The sequence below is a fragment of the Eretmochelys imbricata genome, chromosome 7 (assembly GCF_965152235.1).
Source record: "Eretmochelys imbricata isolate rEreImb1 chromosome 7, rEreImb1.hap1, whole genome shotgun sequence".
Lineage (NCBI taxonomy): Eukaryota > Metazoa > Chordata > Testudines > Cheloniidae > Eretmochelys > Eretmochelys imbricata.
Window position 1 is genome coordinate 67,443,231 of NC_135578.1, and position 21,498 is coordinate 67,464,728.

At 42.9% G+C, this 21,498-nt stretch overlaps 1 protein-coding gene across 1 annotated transcript in view; it reads left to right on the forward strand.

Moving 5' to 3' along the window:
* LOC144267243 (L-threonine ammonia-lyase-like) overlaps positions 1-18,252 on the forward strand; it is a 34,369-nt gene extending 16,117 nt beyond the window's left edge. Inside the window, exons 5-10 of the mRNA XM_077820993.1 lie at positions 199-295; positions 1,462-1,537; positions 3,252-3,377; positions 6,893-7,060; positions 8,148-8,205; positions 18,154-18,252. Of these exons, the coding sequence (XP_077677119.1) occupies positions 199-295; positions 1,462-1,537; positions 3,252-3,377; positions 6,893-7,060; positions 8,148-8,205; positions 18,154-18,252 (624 nt within the window). The remainder of the gene's footprint in view (positions 1-198; positions 296-1,461; positions 1,538-3,251; positions 3,378-6,892; positions 7,061-8,147; positions 8,206-18,153) is intronic.
* Positions 18,253-21,498: the final 3,246 nt, after the last annotated feature.

The window sequence follows — 21,498 nt, forward strand, 5'->3', positions numbered from 1 at the left end:
TTACCAAACAGACTCTGTCTTTAGAACTAGGGACCAGATAAAATTTAATTGGCAAAAGGGGTTCATATGGTTGCTAACCATGATAACAAACTTTGCCCACACTTTTTACAGAATTTGTTTCCCTGGTGTTGGTGGTTCCTGTTGTACCTTGATCTGCATAGTAGTAGGTAAAGATGATTTTTTTCTCTGCTTTCCCAGGGTGTTGAATCAGAGAGTTTCCCTGTGTTACAACAATCATTGAAGATAGGCCATCCTATTGAAGACCAGGCCTGCAGCAACCATCAGTTTTATGGAGGTAAGAGTAGGAATTCAGACGAAAATAAATGTTGTTATGGATTTCTGCAACCTGTTAATCTTCTTTTTCAGTTAATCCACATCAAGTCCAAATGAAATGAAGTGTCTCATTTGAAGTGTCACGGTTTAATAAATGCTGCTAATAGCAACCCACAGAGCAGGACTTTAAAACATGGATGCAATAATAAGACTTCCAGATCCTGCATTTTGATGCACAAATGAACGCTTAGGGACATAAATGTATTTATTTAGGGCCACGTTTGGCTAGTATCACAACTAGTAGTACCTTATTCCACTGAAATCAGTGGGACGGCTTGCAAGGTAAGACATTAATCAACAGAAGGGTGGCAGAATACAGTGATCACTTACTTAGATACATAAAACAACAAGGCAGCAGCTTTTGGAAACTGGGTTCCTGGTTTTGGGGTTTTGTCATTTAATTTTCAGAGAAACCTGCATATTAAACCAAGAAACAAAACAAACAAAACCCACTGTTTAGCTGGTTTTTTCAGAGCACTTCCTGCATTGAGTTCAATGAAAGTTAGAGGTCAACACCTCTGAAAATACAGCTGTGTGAGCATGCAAAATCTCTCCTTCCTTCTTAACAATCTCTCCCCCTCACCCACACCCCACCCCATGCACGCGCTCATATCAACTTGTGGATATTCCTCCACTTAATTGAACTACAGATGTCCAAAACCAAACTTCTTACTATTGTTAATAATCCCTCCCACTCTCTACTCTCGTTTGTTGACCACCCCACTTAGCCACTAAGGCTCACAAACTTGGTGTCCTTTTCAACTCCTCATATTGATTTATGATAATATATAATTCAGGTACTGTTGCACATTGAGAACCACATACTCACTGGGTCACTGAAGTCGATGGGACTTTGCAGGCCCTTGGGTGCAGCTGTATGATTCTTACTGCAGGACTGGGGCCTTAGAGTATAAAGTCTTTGGTCTCTTATGCTGGCAAACTACTTTTTTTTGGATACAGAAATAACAGTAATTAAAATATATATCTTTTAAAAACTGCATAATGGCAATGTGCTGTGTTTTGTTTTATTTCAAACAAAAATAAAGAAGAAGAGCCCAGGGCTCTAGGCAAGTTTGGACATCACTAAAACTGCCAGCTTCACTTTTGACGTGTTGCTTAAATCTGCAGATGTGAGTGGACCTTGCTTTGGTACCAATTCTTTGCAGTTGACTGGGAAGCTTGTAGACAAGGTTGTTACTGTGAGGTAGGTGAAGAAGAACAATGTAGTGAATGATGTTGACTTGAATTGTAAAACGAAATACTGTTGTACATTAGAGAGGGGCTATATTGGCTCCTCCCTGAGGGCCTGATCAATCCTGACTTCCGTTGAATTCCATTGTTTATTGATCTTCAATGAAAGTTTCAACTGCTTGGGACTGCAGGATCAAGCTCTGAGGTCCTGAGTGAACTCTTTGAAGCCAGGAACAGTTTTTCTATTGATTTTTCTATAGCTCTTAAATGGGGAGATAACCTCCAACTAACTGACAATAATACATTATGTTAAGTAGCATTTATCTTCCCATCTGCTTCGTCATTCATTCGACAGTATGGCCTTCAGCTGTATTTTATATAGTATTTAATATTTATAAATACTATATAGTATAGTATTTATATAGTATAGTATCGGATACCAGCTGTATCCCAAGTACTTTCAGGGTCATAAATAATATTTACCCAGTTATATATTTTAAAATGGGAAAGAGGTATCTCGATACAGAAGCAAAGGAGAGAAGTGCTTTCAGGTGAGATTTAAAATGGGGAGAGACAGGCATGGGGAGAAAGGGAGGTCCTTCCAGATAACAGGCATTGTGGCTGACTATATGGAATTTGTAGCTGATGTTTATATGATTCAGTGCTATTTACCCTAATATATGATCAACCCATAAAAGAAATGTAAGCCAGATCCATAGCTGGGGTAAACTGGCCAGTTGAGGATCAACCTCTATGCCTTTTTCAAGGCAACTGTGCTTGCATTATCTACCTTGAGATAGTGCAGGTTCTCTTAGTCAGAGCTGGATGAATAGTGGGGAAAATTATTCCTGGATGTTTAAGCTAATCAAGATTCAGCCATGTTCATGAACCATTTTTGTTCATTTTCTATGAACGTTCAAGCCCTCCAACTTTAGCAGTGTGAATATTGACAAAAATTGAACACTAAGCTCTGGTGACTTTTGAATTGTATAGTCCACTGTAAAATACACAATTCTGTGTGGGTTACATAATCACCCAAACAGAAACAATGTTGAGTGACTTTTGCATATAAACAACATAGCATAAATTGCAAATATTTACATTCTGAAGGCCAAGATTTAGGGGCTAACAAAATTCATGAATAATTAAGAATAACACAAAAAAGAGAATATTGGTGGTTCGTTGTGGAAGGAAAAATGGCAAAATGTGCGTGCACAGTAGTATCTTTTATCCAAATATTGGATGCTATAAACAAGCCCTATCTTAGAATCCTTATTGACATGTTTCGTCCCAAGGTAGCAAAAGGGCTACCACATGTGAGTAAGGACTTCACTCATTAGTTAAATTTGGTCACATTCATGGTGCAGGAATAGCCCTTTAACAGCATATAGCAATACTATTCAACAGTGCAGGACAGCCAGTGGAAAACAACTTATCCAAGTCAAACAGCAGGGGGAATTTAGGTAGGTGGGATGCATTTACCCAGCTGGATATTTAGCCAGGTTGCTGAGGCTAAAGCCTCTACTCTTGCAAAAAATACCATGCAGCTGTGGTCAAGAGCTATTTTCACACCTAGCAATACAGTTTCCCATCATGCTATAGTCCTAAATAAACCCACCAAGGACCAAAGGAATCCCTTAATACATAAATATCTTGTCTTGTCCCATTAATTCTTTTAAATTCACTCTGTATTTGTTCAGTTTTGATACAGTTCCTTTTGCCTTCAGGGAAGAGGACATTCTAATTTCCATGCTGCGGTTGCTGGAGTATGAGAGAGCCACAGTGGACGCAGAAGGGGCTATTGGACTTGCAGCCTTAGTTGCTGGGAAGCTGCCAGAGTTAAAGAGTAAAAGGTACAGCATCTATAAACCGGCTGTTGCAAACAGAGAGCTTACCAAGGAAGTCACATGAGAGGAGTGTGTGCGCATTCTACTTCTCAGACAGAAAGGGGTCTCTTATTCCCCTTTATTCTGAATGTTGAATCACTCACTACTGTCAGTGGGACACTGCACTAGGGACAACTTGCTGAAAGAGAGGGAGAAAGAGGGCCAGACCTTCAGCTGAAATCCTTCGTAACCAGGGGTGAAAGTAATTTAAAAGTCTTACTGGTAAGGACCCCTGGAAGGGGCGGGGCCTCAGGCAGAAGGAGCGGGGCTAGGGGTCAGCCTCCCCCAGCCAGCCCTTCAGCGCTGCCCAGCCCTCCCCTACCAGGGCTCTGGCAGTGATTTAAAGGGCCCAGGGCTCTGGGCACTGCCTTGGTGGCCAGGAGTCTCGAGCCCTTTTAAATCGCAGGGCGTTGAGGCAGCTGCCCCTTTTGCCCCCTGCCCTCGGCAACCCCGGGGGGGGGTGGGGGCAAAAGGGGCAGTGACATTAAAGCAGTGTCACTTGGACAATATGGAATCATCTTTAAAGCCCCTCCTAGTTCTATCTTTTATGTTTTTTAAACTGAAAGTTGGATTTTGCTGCTCTTGGAACTCAAGGTTTCTCAATTAGCTTTTTATGAATGGCAGCGCTTTAATGTCAGCTGCGTACGGGCCCTTACCTGCGGCCACTTCTTACCAGTACGCCGTACTGGCCCACTTTCTCCTCTGTCCATAACAATCAATGGAGCTACACAAATTGACCCAAAGGGTTCAATCCTGCAAGATGTTGATCACTCTGGCCCCAATGTAAATCAGTGGGATTCTACATGTGTTTAAAAATAAGCATGTGCGTAAGTGCCGCTTTGGATTTGGGTCAGGGTGTTCAGCACCTTGCAGCACTGAGCCCAAGCTCATGGCGTAGCCCATAATGTGTGTGGGTTATTTCAGTTTTGTTTTTTCATTGTATGGGATCTCCACTGGACAAAACGGATGTATTTGGTCACTTTGTAGGCTCAACAAGAGAATTTTCTGCTGAGTGAAGCAGCCTACCATACCTTGTAGTGTACTGGCAATTAAGTTACAGAGTAGATCCTAGAAAAGAATAAGTGCAATTAATTCAAACAGAGCGAGACTGTAGTGAAAGAGAAGAAGCCTGGAATTGGGAGTCAGGAGATCTGGGTTCTGCTTCTTTAGCGTTGACGTAAACTAATGTGTGACTTCAAGCAAATCACTTAGATTTCAATAGAGGTAGGTGCTTAAATATCATTGAGGATCTGGCCCTTAACCTCTCTGTGGTCAGTATGCAGAATTATGATGAGACTTAATGTTTATATAGCACCTTGAACGCATCACCCAAATGTTCAATGGGCTTTCTCCACTGTTACTAAAGTTCCTAACGGTGACTCTCAGAAGAGTGGTTCCGCTGAGCCAGTCTTAATACTACTTTGTGATTGCTAGATGGGGGTCGCTTAATAGTTATTGATTCATTTTACTTGACAACATCCGTTGGTATTTTGATGGTACCCACAGATAGCTGGGGAGGCTGGATAGTTCAGTCCCACAATTTCCTACAGAAAATACCAGACAACAGTCAGGCAACTGGTGTGTTGAGACCACTGCCTATCACAAGCACCAGTATTGTCTCATTGTTACCTTGTGCTCTTTGTTGTTCCTTCGATTGCAAAGGGCTCTTCGGGGAAGAGGCCTTGTCTTTTTGAACAGTGCCAAGCACAGCAAGGCCCTGGATCATGTTTGGGGCTCCTCGGCATGACTTCAGTACAAATCATCATCCCGGTATTCTACTAAACAGCACTCTAAACTGTAACCACACTAAGGCCTCTAAAGCCGCAACTAGCTCAGGACGAGCCTCACGAGCTACATCTATGCTACGAGGTAGGGGTGTGATTCCCCTGCTTGTGTGGATGTACTTGTGGCAGTTCTCCTGGAGCTAGCATGAGTATAAATAGCCGGGGTAGTGGCAGCAACGGCATAGCTGAGCCATGCCCAGTACAGGCAGCCTCAAACGGGTGAGTGCGTACTCAGCACAGCTCAGCCGGGCTTCCACTGCAGCCACCCGGGCTCCTGTGGCCAGGCTGCTATTTATACTCGTGCTAGCTCGGTGAGAACTAGTGTGAGGGTGTGTATGTGAGCAAGGAGCGCACACCCTGAGAGACCACCTCTCTCCCTATGACACACCGCCATGGACAGAGGTGCTGAGATAATAGGGAGGGTGTGGCCAACAGCGTGTTCTCCATAAGGGTCCTGGGGGCTCTGGAATGCCCTCCCAGCTCTGGACTGGGGCTCAGGGCACACTACAGCTCCATGACTTTGAAGAGCAGTGAGAGGATTTCAAGATGAATGTGGATGTTGGTATTTAACTATGAGCTGCTGCTTGATGCGTGATCCCATGGTGATGAGCACCATAGAAACTCCTGTGAGGAAATCAGTAATTCTGTCTTGAGAGCAGGGTTTGAATAGTGTGCAGTAAATAGGGCCTGGGACTGCACATTGAACCAGGAGAAAACAAAATATTGAATTGCTACTGATTAAGTGAGCGCTGTCCATCCTGTGTACTGAATGAGGCCGGGGTCCTGTGGAAAAAATAGTATGTCGCCATGTAATTAAGGATGGTAGCATAATCCGTACACACAAGGGGGCTCAACTGAGATTGCACAGGCACCTTAAAACTTCCTAACTTTTGAGTGCTTGACTTTGCAACGCTCACAATATTCTTGTCACCGGGTCTTTCTCTGTGTAATTGTATATAAATTAAATGGAAATAAATATATAAATATATATCCTGAGCATATTCAGCACCTCTCGCTGTCTTGGACTCACACCAGTGCAGCTCCCCTGCTTGTATCAGTGGAAGTGCTAATGTTGACCCGGCGCAGACATTTTTACTCCCATGTCTTCTATGGAGCATGGGCTCCATTCTTTAGACAGGAGCAGGAAAAGGAGCACCTGGGGAATGTCACTGGTGGAAAAACTCCAGACAGCGTTACTGAGCGAGCTCCCCTCCAGTGCAGGGATATAATGAACTTACACTTACATGATGCCTTTCATCTGAAGCATCCTGCACTACTTTAGAAGGCGTGTACATGGCATCTCTCACACCAAAGAAATGCAGCCACCTCCAGCAGCAGACAGCATCTACGACACCCTGTTTGGCCAGTATAGGCTCCAAGGGAAGAACATCTACTAAATTGACAACACCACTTCCTGGATCATGTTTTTTCTCTTGTGAGGTGCCTCATCTAAGTACCGACCAGATTCTGCCTTTAGCTAATGAGAGCTGAGGTGATCATGGCATGAGGTGATATGGAAGCGTATGCCATCTGAAAAGTAATAGGAGAGGACAGCTGCAGCAAATGGCAAAAGCAGATATTGCATACTGTATCCATACAGTTATTGAAATATCTGCATTACTGTCCAGTATGACAATTCTATAGGAATTTCTTTGCATAAACAAGAAGGAAATAGTCCTGTTTGCTCTTATCTTTCAGAGTGGCAATCACTGTATGCAGTGGTAACTTGGAGCTACCTTTGATGAGACAGTGCATAGATCGTGCCCTGCCCCTTGACAACAGAGTCTGCAAATTTTCCCTCCTTCTCTCTGATTGTCCAGGAAATATTTCAAAGCTACTGGAGATACTGACTCGGGAGGAAGTGAGGTAATTCAGAATCCTATATTAATACCCGGTATTACACTGTTGAGAAAATAGCACAATTGACTCAGTGTTTTTAAAGACTATTGCATGCTTACAAGTGACAGTTAAAGGCAAAGGGAGTAATCCAGTGGTTTACCCAAGTGACCAAAGTAACCCAGGGAATCTATTTATATAGCGCTGTTGTAGCCTCTGTCGAAAACCTTCCCCATCACAGGCGGAAGATTGGTATGTGCCCTCCATAATAGGCACATTACAACTACAACTATCCTGCTCTGGGTGGCTTATCAGTGTTGAAATGTAGAATTGCATTGCTTCTAGTCGTTGCAAGGCCTCTACTTATATTGAAACAAATTTTGAATTAGCCCATATTGGGCTAGTCTCTCTCCTAGCCATTTTAATCTCTATATTAAATGCTTCTTAGAAGCATGAAACAGTACAGAGTACAGGGCAAATCCTGCCTTCTGATGTAAATGCAAGGCTTGTGTACACATGCACAAGTTAAGTTTGACCCTTAACCCTATAAACAAAATACATAGTTGTTAAAAGTAGAGGCATATATATTGGTGAAGTGCTAACAAAACTTGCAGGCTAAGTGACTCCATGAGGGAATACTTGGGAGATGAAAGGGGAGATACAATGGAGAATGCAATTGAAAAAACTCTTCAGGGTTAAACTTCTACCCGGTCTTTCAATGCTGTCTAATTTGAGTGTGTTATCTCTGTTCCTGGCTGCTCCCATCCAGCTGTTGCACTTTGGTCCAGCTATGCATATCCATTTGATTGCTGCTATAAATTTCCCAGATATGTGCTAACAATCCATTGCTTTAAATGGAATGGTAATAGGATGACAGTGGTGCAGCAGATGTCGGGAAGGGCCTGTAGCTGCAGGACTAAAAGCATTTTAGGGATCTGAACAGCCTCTGCTCTGACCCCATGTTTATTTCAGCATATGAAAAAGGTTTGAGGTACATCACACTTCTTTCCTCCAACTACACCTGCATGAATTTGTTTATTGCTCAATCACTTACAGAAAGCATTTGACAATGACTAGGATTTGCCTTGCTCTTTAATTTATGGTTGGTTTGTTCTAGGGTGTTGGACATCAAACAAGAACACATGTTTGTGATATCTGATCTCTTCACTATTGAGGTAAGAGGGAGAAATACAGTTTGTCACTTCAGCTGTGTTGGCCTCTCACAAACTTGGTTGTAATTGTAATTATAAAGAAGTTAGGACTCTTCTGCCTTCATATATCTTCACATAATCATGTGGGTTGATAAGGCATTGTAATGCCACCCAGCAGAAAATACAGACTTTGGAAGCAAGATGTTAGATAATCAGCAGTACTCTGTGTTATAGGGCAACTTAATCACCTTGTTCTTAACAGGCATATAAATAATCCATGAGTCTCTTCTCCTATCATTGAAATGCACACAATTCTGGGTGAAATCCTGCAGCTATTGGTACTGCAGAGCTGCGTTGTGTATATAACATTTCTGGACTGTAAGTGGTGAGCAACAGCATCCAGCTGAAGTTTCAGGAGGAATCTGTGTAGATTGAGTGTAACTACCCAGACTTGAATTGGGCCAAGACCCCCTCTCTGGCTAGCGCTGCTGTTCTTAGGCCAAGTGTTATGGAATCTTTGATCAGAGGTGGGACCTCAGTTCTGCACTGATTTTTCTGTTTTCGGCTTGCTGACGGTTCTGAAAAATAAATCAATGAAAGAGTCTGTTCTTGTCAAACCAAAAATGGTGAAAAATGTTGGCCCATTGAAAACAATCCATTTCCAGTCAAACACTTAATTTGACCTGAAGGTTTTGTTTTGGGCATTTTTAAAGGGCATAAAATGGCCAGAGAATGTGGTGGTGATGGTGCCACTGTCCTCATTCTTATATTTGAGCCTAGTGGTTATAGAGGACGTGGGAGATGGGGGTCCAGTTTTCCCCTTTGCTTGACGGGGAGAAGGGTTTTGAAAAGGAGTCTCCTATGTAGCAGGAAAGCGCCCTAGCCACAGGGCTATGGGATAGTCTCAATCTCTCCTGTTGAAGCTATTCCACTTTGTATCAATAGTTATTGGAGCAGGGACTTGAACTTAGGTATTCCACATCCTAGATGAGTCCTCTGACCACCAGGCTGTAGCATCATTCTTACTCATTCCTTGCCTCAATCATTATTCACTGTCACGCACAACTGAATGATGTAACTGAAATCACTGGGATACGTTTGACGATCTGAGCTCTAGGAGCCTTAAGTACTTTTGAAGTTTTTTACTCTTAATTGGACAATATGGAATAATCTTTAAAGCCGTCCTAGTTTTATCTTTTATGTCTTTAAAGTGAAAGCTGGATTTTGCTGCCCTTGGAACTCAAGGTTTCTCAATTAGCTTTTTATGAAATAGTGCTTAACACTTACTTATGTTGCCAAATAAGCTGTACTAGATCATCTTTCCTAGTTTCTTGGCAGAGAATGCTACAAGAGTTTTCGTGTCTATTGCGACCTTTGCTATGGGGCTAGTGCATCAGAATATTGAAACCAAATATACTCTCTGACCAAAAAGAGTGTGCCATTGCTCATGTCTGCTTTTAAATATGATCTATTTTCATAGGCTCTCCATTCTTGTACTGCAACAGGATTGGATGGCTATCTAATCTAAAGGTCAAAGTGTTTCACAAACTGAATGATGCTGATGATGATTTTTAACATACTGGAAGGGGATGGAATACCTTTATCATACAATTAGAGAGAAACCGGAGCTGCAAAGTTGGGATCCAGACCAAAATATCCCAAAATGTTTTGAGGGTTTTTTTTTATCCAGTGCATTAAAATTAATCCTCAAGTTTAGTAGTTCTGGATTTTTTCCTTTATAGAACTCAATGCCAAAACTTTTGTTTAAGGTTCTGACTGTAAATTCTCAGAAGTCAGAAAGTAAAAGTTAGGTTTTCATAGCAACATTAATTCACCCACTTTGCACGTACTTTGTATTTCTTTTCTTCCTGTGTTGCTCCTGCTTCAGCAAAGCACTCTCAACATGTGCCTAAATCCCCAATCCCATAAGGAATTTTGCAGTGTGAATAATGTGAAATTGGAAGTGAATTAAGCTAAATTGAATTAGGCCATGTTAGGCCTGAATGAGTGTCCACACAGGGGTTTAATGCAATTTAACTAATCCACTTTAAATACACACCTTTTGTTAAATCAGACTAACTTTCCGGAGTGTCCCTGCATAGACATGCTCACTATTGTAAATACAGATGAGGGATTTTCTGCCTGAACTATGGAATTAAAGATGAAAGTAGTGGCTCATTCAGAGAGTTAAATCACTCCAATGCTTAATCTTCCCCAGGATTTACTGTTTCATTTCCAAGTAAGAGAAACTTGGCTTTTACTCACTGTTTATCAGGATGATGGAGCGACTTTACTCACTGGTGGGATGCCTGGATGTACTTGGGTTGACTGATTTGGTGCACATCTGTGGAAAGATCTTTGCTGTTAGCCAGTTGTTGTGTGGAGACGGCTTTTTAAAAAAAAAAAAAGCTGTGTGTTCAACTGCACATTCTGCTTTTGGAAAAATCTTTGCAGGAATTTTTGTGCTGAAGAAAATAAGCAGCATTGAAAAGGGGGGAAACAAATCTCCTTACTCTTTCGCTGATGATGATATGGCTTCATGAGGTTCAGCAATTGCTTAACGAGGTGACCTATGCAATGGGATTGGTTGCTTGTGTTTTTTAGAATGTGCAAGAACATCTTCTGGAGATCTGTTTTGCACCTCTGATTTAGAGGGTCTCTAACAGTGTGAGATGTTTGTCTTGCAATAGTTTACAGATCACCGGTCTGGTAGCAACATCAGTGTCACCAGGAGCCAGGTCATGTTGAAGTTGGTAGTTTTGAAAGACAAGATTTTTCACCTGTTAATAGTCCTTGGCAGGTTAGAAACAACTAGGGATGGGCAATTCCCTGAATTATTTGTTTTAATGAGCACCTCTTGTTTACACCCTGCAGAATCTGTTTGTAGAGGATAGTAGTGAGGCATTCTTTCTGAGTTGGGTGCAAATATGGGTTCTATACCTGCAAGAATATTCCTTTCCCCAGACTCTCCCCTCTCTGCCATTCCTTCCCTTCTACGCACGAAGGCCACAGATCTCTTCTGAGGGCTGAGAATCCTAGTCCCTCTCCCTTCTGGGGTATTTCAGAGAGGGAGTTTGATTTTCAGTGCTTGTTAGGTGCCTAAATGCCTTTGAGGAGCTGGGTCTAGGTGACCACTTTGGGACTTGGAAAGGGAGAAGGGAATGTTTTCCTCACTGTTCCTAGCCTAGGTCCCACATTGGACAGTAAAGTGTGTGTCTGTGGGTCTATAAAATTCAGTGGCACCTTGGGGAAAGAGATCTGGGGCAGAAGAGGATGGTCAGTGCCAACATAGAGCTACAGTAAGAAATATGCAAAATCTTAAAGCCTCCCAATTGTGCTAGGCAGCAAAATTAAAGTAGCAACATCAAGGAGTGAAAACCATTAATATGCTTCCTCCAGCTGTTTTGAGTGCTCCATTTTTGATATGGTGGGTGAACTATTGAAATGATTAAACAAAGCAAATATCCACCCAGTTTCCAAAGGAATGTGTTTGATCTCTGAGTGCTAACAAACTGGCATGACCTGCTTCACTCCAGATGCAGTTTGGAACATTTTACAGGTTCTAAATATTTAAAAATATACTGAGATACTCTTACCAAATCATTTTTAAAAAAATCTAGCAATCCCTTTCTGTTTGTGTTGACATTGAAGAAAGATGGACAATCAGCAATAGCAAACTCAAGTCTGGGTCAGACCCAGGGGAGAAATGGGCCTACATCACTGTGGGCTTATAGACTGTGGCGGGGTGGGGGGGGGAGGGGGGCGGCGTTTCCAGTGCTTTGGAAGGTATCTCGTAGTCAGAGGATGAAGTACTGCTTCCCTAATCAGCTGATGGTAGCTTTTCATGCCTGCTCCCTTTTCTAAGTCAGTCTAACTCCCTGAGGGCTAGATTCTGATCCCCTTAGGCTGAATGCTGCTGTCCACCAAGAGTAGCCCTGTGGAAGTCAATGGACTGTTTGGGGCACAAGCTACTACTCAGTTTGGGTAAGCACTGCAATCTGGTCCTGAGTGTCTCTCCTCCCAACTATTCCCCCAGTATCCAACATCAAGCAGTTTATTGGGTGAGTTGCTGCTTCCTCCTCCTCCGCTCCAATCTCCTAACCATCAAGGAGAAGACTCTCTTCTCTGGCAGGTCAGAAAGTCAAGTCAGCGGGTAAAGAACTTTAAAGGGGCTATGGCTCTCCCTCGGTAGCTTGCTTCATGGATCAGTCAGGGCAAAGAAGGGGTCCGTGTTCAGATGGAGTGATTTACAGTGGTGTGGGTAAACAGTTTGCTGGTAAATCTAAGCATGTGCTGAAGGGTGAGAGGATGAACGGGGCCGGGGGGGGAGGAGAGTCTTAAAGAGAGAATACGATTGAGTCAAGCTCAAGATCTTGTTCTTTACCACCAACGCGCCTGATGGCCAGGGCTCAGCATATTAAAAATGGTCTAAGATGGACCTAAAGGTCTGAGATGGAGTGTGGTCAACAACTTGGCTTCTTGGCCACAATGGAATCTACCATAAGGGTAAAGCTCATCTGTTCATAAATCTCTGTTTGTGAGGTTTTCAAACCGTCATTTCTTTTTTTCTATTTTTAACTTCTTAACATAAGAATCCCTTTATCTGCACTATTATAGTTTAGTTTGACATTACCTACATACAGAGGTGCAATGTATTATTCAATTTAGCTATTTTCTCCTTTTGAGTGTTCTCCAGATAGTTGCAGCTGACAGTTAGATATTTAAGAAAAACCCCAAGGAAGGAGTGGGAATAACACACTAAAACAGCGGTTCTCAAACTTTAGCAACCCAAGGACCCCCATTTTGATTTTAAAGTTTTCATGGACCCACAGGCCCTGCCCCCACTCCACCTCTTCCACCTAGGCCCCACCCTTGCTCCATTCTTCCCACCCCTGCTCCATCCCTGCCCCTCCTCTTCCCCACCTCTTTCTGCCCCCTTTCCCTAGCACCCCCAGTTCCCACTCCTTCCTCCCTTGCAGCACCTCCTGCATGCCGCTGAACAGCTGTTCCCCGGCATGGAGCAGGTGCTGGGAGGGAGGGGGAGGAGTTGATCAGCAGGGCCCGTGGACCCCCTGGAGTGCCCTACCAGACCCCGGGGGGTTCATGGACCCCAGTTTGAGAAACACTGCCCTAAAAGACCCCTCCACCTCCAGTTACTTGTAGGCCTGTTGTACACCCAAAACAGGCCACCTGGACCCATAGATAGGAGTCTGTCTTTATATTACCTGATACAGAGGATGGAAGTATAGGTGGCTGGTTTAACAGTCCTAGGGAATCAAGTTACTTGCAGTGACTTGCCCATAATTTAAAAAAAAAAAAATCCAGCTAAAATAGTCAGACTCACAAGAAACATGGAAACGTTGCTACCCATGAGTTCTACACTGCAGGCAAAGCTACTGAACTCAGCAGGCGTTCTGTCTGATCCTAAGGACTGCAGGAGCTGGCTCTATGGGTGCCAACAGATCTGTAGCAGCACTTGAGGAAGAAGGGTCTTCTAACGTTGACTAGCTGGCTAATCTTGGAAGAATGGTGGCAGCTTCCATGCAACAATACTGTAGGGCGTCAGACCTTTCTGTCATAGGACAGTTTAACTTTACAGTAAATCAAAAGCTACTCCAAACTATGGGTTTGATTTCCCTTGCTTGTGTCCACACACGAGCCCCAACTGTAATTGAGCTAGCTGGAGTATAAATAGCACTATAGCCACAGTAGCACGGGTAGTGGCAGCAGAAGTAAGGCTGAACTGTGCCGAAAATCAACCTGCCTGAAACCAGTGGGTACGTACTTGGCACAGCTCAGTCATGTCTAGACTTAGGCACCCAGCCTCTATTGAGAGTCAGTGGGAGTTGGGTGCCTAACTTGCCCTCATGACTTAGGAAATTTCCCAGCTGTATAACAGTGAAAATTGCCCTGCACTTGTGTAAGCCAGGTCTACAGCAGGATTTTGCACCAGTGCATCTGGAATCCCACTGTAGACAAGGCCTTGCTTGACCAAGCAGAGAAGTAAGTCCCCACCCATTTCTCTCCTGCCTTGCTTGGCCTACCATGTCAGGTACAGCATGCAGCCCCACTCTCTTGAGACTCCCCACTGTGAGCAAATGGGCTCCAGACACTTACTCACTAGCTAGAGTTGCTGGTCAAGTGTGAGAGAATATGTAAACTTGAAAGGCCACTGCAACATTTACTATTTAATAGTATGAACATAGACATAGAGCGGGCCCCACTGTTCTAGGCACTGTACAAACACAGAACAAAGAGGTGGTTCCTGACCCAAAGAGTTCACAATCTACATAACTTCATCAGCCCGTGCTCATCTCCAGAACAAAAGGAGAGTTAAAGGAGCATTTGTAATTCTCTGACTCTCTTGCTGCTTTCCCAGGCCTGATCCTGGGGCAGAGCAGTTACATGCTATCCTGTACTCTAAGCTGAGCCACAAGGCTTAGCCTAGCTCTGGGCAGTGACTGACATCCTCAAGACAGGCCACCCTTCACTGTTGTCTAGGGGGAGAAAAAACAACATTTTAAAAAGTTACCCAGAAATGTCTATATCATTGTTACTCATTTTAGAAAGTGACTCTCCATTCCAGAGCTCTGAAGTACCTTATAGGTACTTGACGTTGTCACTGCCCTATAGCACCCCTTGCTGGCCAAGTGTAGCACTGTAAGTGCTCCCTGCCTCAGTTTCCGCTACTGTCATCAATATGCTCAATGAGGCTTTACAGAGCAAGTAATGCCCCTTCTGAAGGGGCTAGTTTACTAACCAAAGGCCCAATGGATATACAAGTAAACCTTCACCCCAGCATCTTACATGAGAGACAGTTAGTCTTAATTTATCCATTCCCAACTGCATATAGCCCTCCCCTCTAGGATTCTCTCTGCTCAGGTCTCTTCCCTGGAGTTAGACCTCTTGGCAGAACCAGGGGAGTGTGCTTCCCCTGAGCCAGGGGGCTGCAGAGCTCCATCAACATCTTCTCTGGGACAGCTTGCAGTTCCTGACAGGACTTCCTGACGCAGAGTGGGAACCTTTTGGGTTCTTGGTGTTGATGAGTTCTTCTGGGAGCTCCTCTCCCCAAGAGTATCCTGTCTCTAGAGCTACGTGCTTTGGGGAGTTTCTGGGAGCTTTCTATCTCTAAGATGCATTTCCGTTGAGCCTTGATAACCCTTTATTAGACTCATTAGCTAATTAGCTGCCAACCAGCCCGCTAAGGATTTAATTTCTTCCAGGTGGGTATGAGTTGGCTTGTTTCCCCTTAAAGGAGCCTGTCATAGAGAGATTGGTCCCTGACTCCCCTGAAAGGGCCAGCCTCCATGAGAGGTATCTTTTCCCAGATATCATTCTCATTCCATGAGCCCCCCATTTCCTTTCCTCCTCCTTGCTTCACTGAAATTCAGTAGTTCTTGCTAGTGTTGCAACCACCCAAACTCCCATTCCTTGGAAGCATCTTGAGAAATACACAACTGATTTATGTTCTAAAGGGGAAAAATAATAAAGCCATCTTCAGACTGAGGCACATAGTTGTGGGTAATAAATCATGCTTCATTTCATGGTTTTTCATAGATTCCATGGGCAGAAGGGATCATTGTGATCATCTAGTCTGACAGGCCACAGAACTTCTCCAAAATAATTCCTAGAGCACGTCGGCTAGTGGGAAACCATAATCAATAAAAACAAGCTCAGGGCTACTCGGCACAGACTGTAGCTGGGTTTTGGAGTGTCTCATCATTCAAATGGCTTTTTCGGTGTTTATTTTTATTTTAAACTTTATGTTGGGGAAGTATGAAATGCTCAAGGGTCTGATTTTCAGAATTTCACCATGAACATTTTTCAGATGACAGGCTGAAAGATAATGATTTTAGTCTCACTGCTTCCTTGAAAGGATCTATTCCTTATAGCCGTAATATAAACAGCATAATGGAGAGTCCTTCTCATCATATCGTATCATTTCTGAATAGTCGCTGGTGACTGAGAGTAATCAATGAACCCCTGAAGGTCCTCTTAAAATGGCCACATCCAAAATGTAACATATGTTATCCATAATTTTTTTGGAGTAGCAGAGTGCATTTTTCCCCTAAACTGCTATGTGCCAGTGAGAGGACTTCTCCATTAGGTTAAATTGTGCAGTGTTGTGCAGCATCTTACAAGCTATGCAAGCTAGTTCTATACAGTACATTGTAAAAGGTACTTGGTGCTCCTCATGACAGCATGTGCCACAAAAGAAAGAACTATATTCGGTGTTTTTGATTTCAGATTCCATCCAAGCCTCACCTTCCACAAAGTTTAGAGGGTGGTGGAATTAAAATCAGTATTAAACTGGAGTGGAAAGGATAGATTTTAGGACGCTCGTACAGGATTGACAGAATCCGGGGACAGCATGGATGTGAGTGGCTGGAAAAGATGAGCGAGAGGGGAGTTGAAAATGACAGTGAAGTTGTGAGCTTGGGTGACCGGGAACGTAGGAGAATTGTCAATATATTGGTGGAAGGGGGGGAGAGTGGGAGGGAAAATGTGGAGTTTGGTTTAGCCATGTTAATTTGAATTAGTAGCAGAATATCCAGCAGAGATACTAAGAGATGTAGGACTGAGTGGAGGACTGGAGAGATGATAACAAACCATGTGAGCAAGTGAAATCACCCAAGGTAGTGTAGAGAAAATGTTGGGTTTAGGATAGATCCCTAAAGGATGCTGACAGAAAGCAGGAGAGAGGAGAAGGGGCGTCCAGTGGAGATAGTGAAGGAGCCATGATAGCACAGAATCATGGAAACTTAGGGAGGAAAGCATCCAAGAAGAGTGTCATAAATATAAAGGGAAGAGTAACAACCTTCCTGTATGCAGTACTATAAAATGCCTCCTGGCCAGAGGCACAATATCCTTTTACCTGTAAAGGGTTAAGAAGCTCAGGTAACCTGGCTGGCACCTGACCAAAAGGACCAATAAGGGGACAAGATACTTTCAAATCTGGGGGGTGGGGAAAGAAGGCTTTTGTCTGTCTGTCCTGTGTGCTTGCCTGAGACAGATCAAGAATGCAAACAATCCATCTCTATTAGAATTAGTAAGTACTAGCAAGGAAATTAATTAGTTTACTTTTGTTTTGGCTTGTGATTTTCTCCGTGCTGAGAGGAAAGTGTATTCCTGGTTTTCTTTTTGTAACTTTAAAGTTTTTGCCCAGAGGGAAATCCTTTGTGTTTTAAATTTGATTGCCCCGTGAGATTAGCTTCCCTTCAAATTCTACAGAGGTGCTTCTTTTACTTTTTTTCTTTTCTTTTAAGAGCCTGACTGATTTCTCTATTGCCCTAAGACCCAGGGGTTTGGGTCTGTGATTACTTTGTAACCAATTGGTTAGGATATTATTCTCAAGCCTCCCCAAGAAAGGGGGTGTAAGGTCTTGGGGGGATATTTTGGGGGAATAGGAACTCCAAGTGGTCCTTTCCCTGATTCTTTGTTAAATCACTTGGTGGTGGCAGCGTATCCTCCAGGGGTCTTTCATGCGGGTCCCCACATCTGTAACCTAGAGTTCAGAGTGGGGAGGGAATCCTGACCAGGAGTGAGGAAGAAGTCAAGTTGATAGGCAAATCATGAGAATGAGAACAGCGAAGAGATTGATCCAGAAGGTGGTAATGGGTGATTCCATGGCAGTTCAGTGGAAAGGGCAGAAACTATATTTTAGGACATCCAGGGGAGAGTCAGAAAAGAGGAATTCAAAGCCAGTGGAGTAGCCTGTACTCAAATATTTTGGAGGTAAAGGGGAGATCGGTTGGGGAGACAGGCGGGCCCGAGGGAGGACTTCAACATTCTGTTTCTGAGGATTGGAGAAAGAATAGCATTGCTATAAGATAGGGACTACAGAGGCCAGAAGCTTTTAACTTAGACTGATCATCTTGCCTTTATGAATGCATTTTATGGCTTAGTTGGAAATACCATTGTGGTCTGAGAATGTTGTCATCTGTTTAAGAATGTTCCTAATTCTTTTCCCAGGTCACCTGCATTATAGAAACTAGAGACAAAATCCACACGGCGCAACTCAGAAATGCGCTCCTGGAACGCTACCCGACAATGATGTGGACAGAACGGTGATGAGCAAAGCACAATGGAAAGTGCTGAGGTTCTTTAACCAACACATTACAGAAAGCTAAACTTGAGGCACTAATAACAAAATATGCATAAATCTTTCCAAACAGAACAGTTAGCAAATAGCTACAGGATCAATTGATATATTTATTTGCGCACAATCAAGTGACTGTCCTTTGAAATAAAGTAAAACTTGAAGCATTAGATTAGCTCAGGAAAGCTTGATAGCCTCTGCTTGTATTGGAATTCATTACTAAGTTATCTAGTGGCTGTTTGGAATTTGACTGGTGTGTAGAATCCTGTGGTGTTCAATAAGTACATAGAAAGAGGACATTTTTCTTTAGTTCCTAATGCAGCTCTCTCCTCACTCTTCAGATTTTGATGCCCACTGCTTTAGTAAGTAATGCATCCTCCTTCTGCTGGCTTTTCACATATTACTACTCTGCTCATTTTATGTTTCCAAGCCAGAGGCATCACTTCATCTGCAGAGTCTGCCTTGGCAGTTGTACAGGTGAATTTATGTCTGCATAAAATACCTTCACTTTCATGGGAGGGGGGCGAAGGCTAATGACACACATTAAAGAGACTTTGTTGAAAGGGAAAACCCCAGTTTGCATGTTTCCTATGGGAAGATGATCGTGTTTATATGGATGTGGCTCCTAAAAATGTTGCAGTTATAAAAGGCTGCCTTAATGTGATTAGAGCGTGGGTGTATCAAACAGGAACAAAGGGCTTCTTCTATCCTTTGGAAACTTACTACAGCAAACAATATATAAAATGTTTCTCTCTAAGGAGAGTATATTCCCCCTCCACAACCTCTGCACTTGAATTTTGTGATTAGAAATCAAATGATCATCATAATCTGCTCAAAACAGAATCTATCCATCTCATGTGACAGATTAAGTATAACATTAAGAGTTACTAAGTAGCTGTCTTATATATAAGCAAAGGCAGCTCCAGGAGAAGAGGAAGCATAAGTCTTAAGCAAATCACTAATGCAATTAAGAAGGAACGCATTGAACTGAATGTCCCTGATTACCAATTGTTACATAACCATCACAGAGAGCTATTAATAAATTAGCACCATGAGATGAGGAGAGACTTTAGTTAGAGAAAGCTGGAGTCCATTACGGAGCTTAAGTATTCCAGTTGCCTCTATAGTTGGACGAGTTTCAAGTCAAGTTGAACTATAATGAACCATTCCGTTGGTTAAAATTAAACAGAATTAACCCATTATTCCAATGTGGGCACATTTGCCTCCAGATGCTCTAGTTAGGGCTTAAATATGTAAAATTTTGTGTTTATGTGCCATATTAGGGCCTAATCCAAAGCACCCTGAAGTAACTGGGCATTCCCCAATGCAGGATTTGGATACCCTATTTAGATGCCCAGGATTTATACACTATAAGTCCAATTTTGTTTGTAGGGGCTGAAGAAGAAGGGAGTAATAGAAACCCTGTAATGACCGTATACATTTCTATATTACAATTAAAATATGGATCTCCTGAGCTGAAATTTTTATCCCCCTCTAGTTGTTTGAAGAGCATTGTGCTTCCCCAGAGACTTACCTCACACAGTGTTATGCGTGTAAAATTCTGTGCTGTCTTTCTAAGAGGCGCAGCACAGAACTCACAGCCTGTGGGGAGAAGGCTCTGGTGACTTACAGGTACCGCTGCCCCCCTCATGATTGTGGACTGGTCTGTGAGCTGGAAACTGACAGCATAATTGACAGCTTTGGGACTTGTGTAAGTTACAGCAGCCTAACCAGGGATGTCCTATGGACTACAGCTCTGCCCAGAATCTCTACAATGCTGTGCCCCTGTCCCAGACAGACCCCTCCCACCTCCAGCCCTGCCCCCCTGTGAGCGCTCTATTCTAGGGCTGGTGAGGTGGTCCTTGGAGAGCAGACATAGAGTTGTTTCTGCAGTGTCTGTGCTGGGGGAATACAGGACTTTTAGGGCTCCCTTATGTTGCTCTGACTCTTTTATCCAGTCTGAAAGAGTGGGACTAGGGGTGAGAATCTCACCCCTGGAGTTTCACGTGAAAGTTCAGTGTTTTGTTGTTGTTCTAGAACCATATTTATTTGCAAATGAAAACTAAAGATTACTGACATACCCCAGAGTGTTCCTGTCTCTCTTTGCTGGCTGTAGAAATACGTACATGGCAACAGAGTGCTTACACACTTGAATTTATTATCCTGTAAATCACAAACTATCAGCTACAGCTCCTTTTCCCTGGTCACAAGACTTCAAACCATTTAAAGAGACAGACATTAGGCCAGCTTTTTTCCTTGGAGGTGTCCCCACATGACTTCTATTGGAAGCTGAGGAGCTTGCCCACGTCTAGAATTTGGGTTGTTGGATGTAAACATAAATAAGAGCCTAACTTCCCCTCAGAGAGTCTGGCAAAACTCCTCTTGATTTCAGTGGAAGTTGCACGTATATAGCCGAGCAGAGATTTGATCCTACAGCCAAAATTTTCAGTAGCATCCACTGACTGTGTGTGTCCGAATGCTTGGATGGCCAACCTGAGACACCATGGGCCTGATTTTCAGGGGTGCTGAGCACCCCTGACTCCAGTGGAAGTCAACAGGCACTGCAGACACTCAGCCTTCCAGAAGAAGGCTGAGCATAGAATAAAATTGTCTAAGTGGTGTTATCTGCAAGTGTCTACAAGTTATTGAATGTAGGTTGCACATAATAACATAGGTGTGGTTTTATCTTGTTTTGGCTATGAATAATTGTTAACGTAGAATGTTTCTCACAGTTTTTCTATCCTGGCAGTTTTTCTTATCTGTTAATGTAATGGTTACCAGAGTTGATTTCCATGCTACTACAGTGCTTTTTCATTGCAAGTCAGTTGGCTTTTAAAATTAAGATGAAATATGTACATAGGTAAAAGTCATTCTGAGTACTTAAATCAATGTATGCAACAGGAGAGGATAATAAATTTTCTGTGCAACCAGTGGTTTTTTGTATTATGAAATACAATGGGATTGTCAATGCAATGTCTAACATATAGTAAATTCTCGTTTAAAGGAGTATATTTAGTATGCATTGTTTTAAGTATCCTACGAGAACTTTGGTTAAAACATTAAAATTTGTTAGTTCCACAAATTGTGAAAACAAGCAAACATTCCATCAGAGTACATGGCACCTCAGTAGTGAAAGATTATTCACCCTCTGATGTGCTGTTAGTACTAGAACAATTTGTTAGTTCCAAACTCACCTTGGATCAGGAATTCAAGGCTGG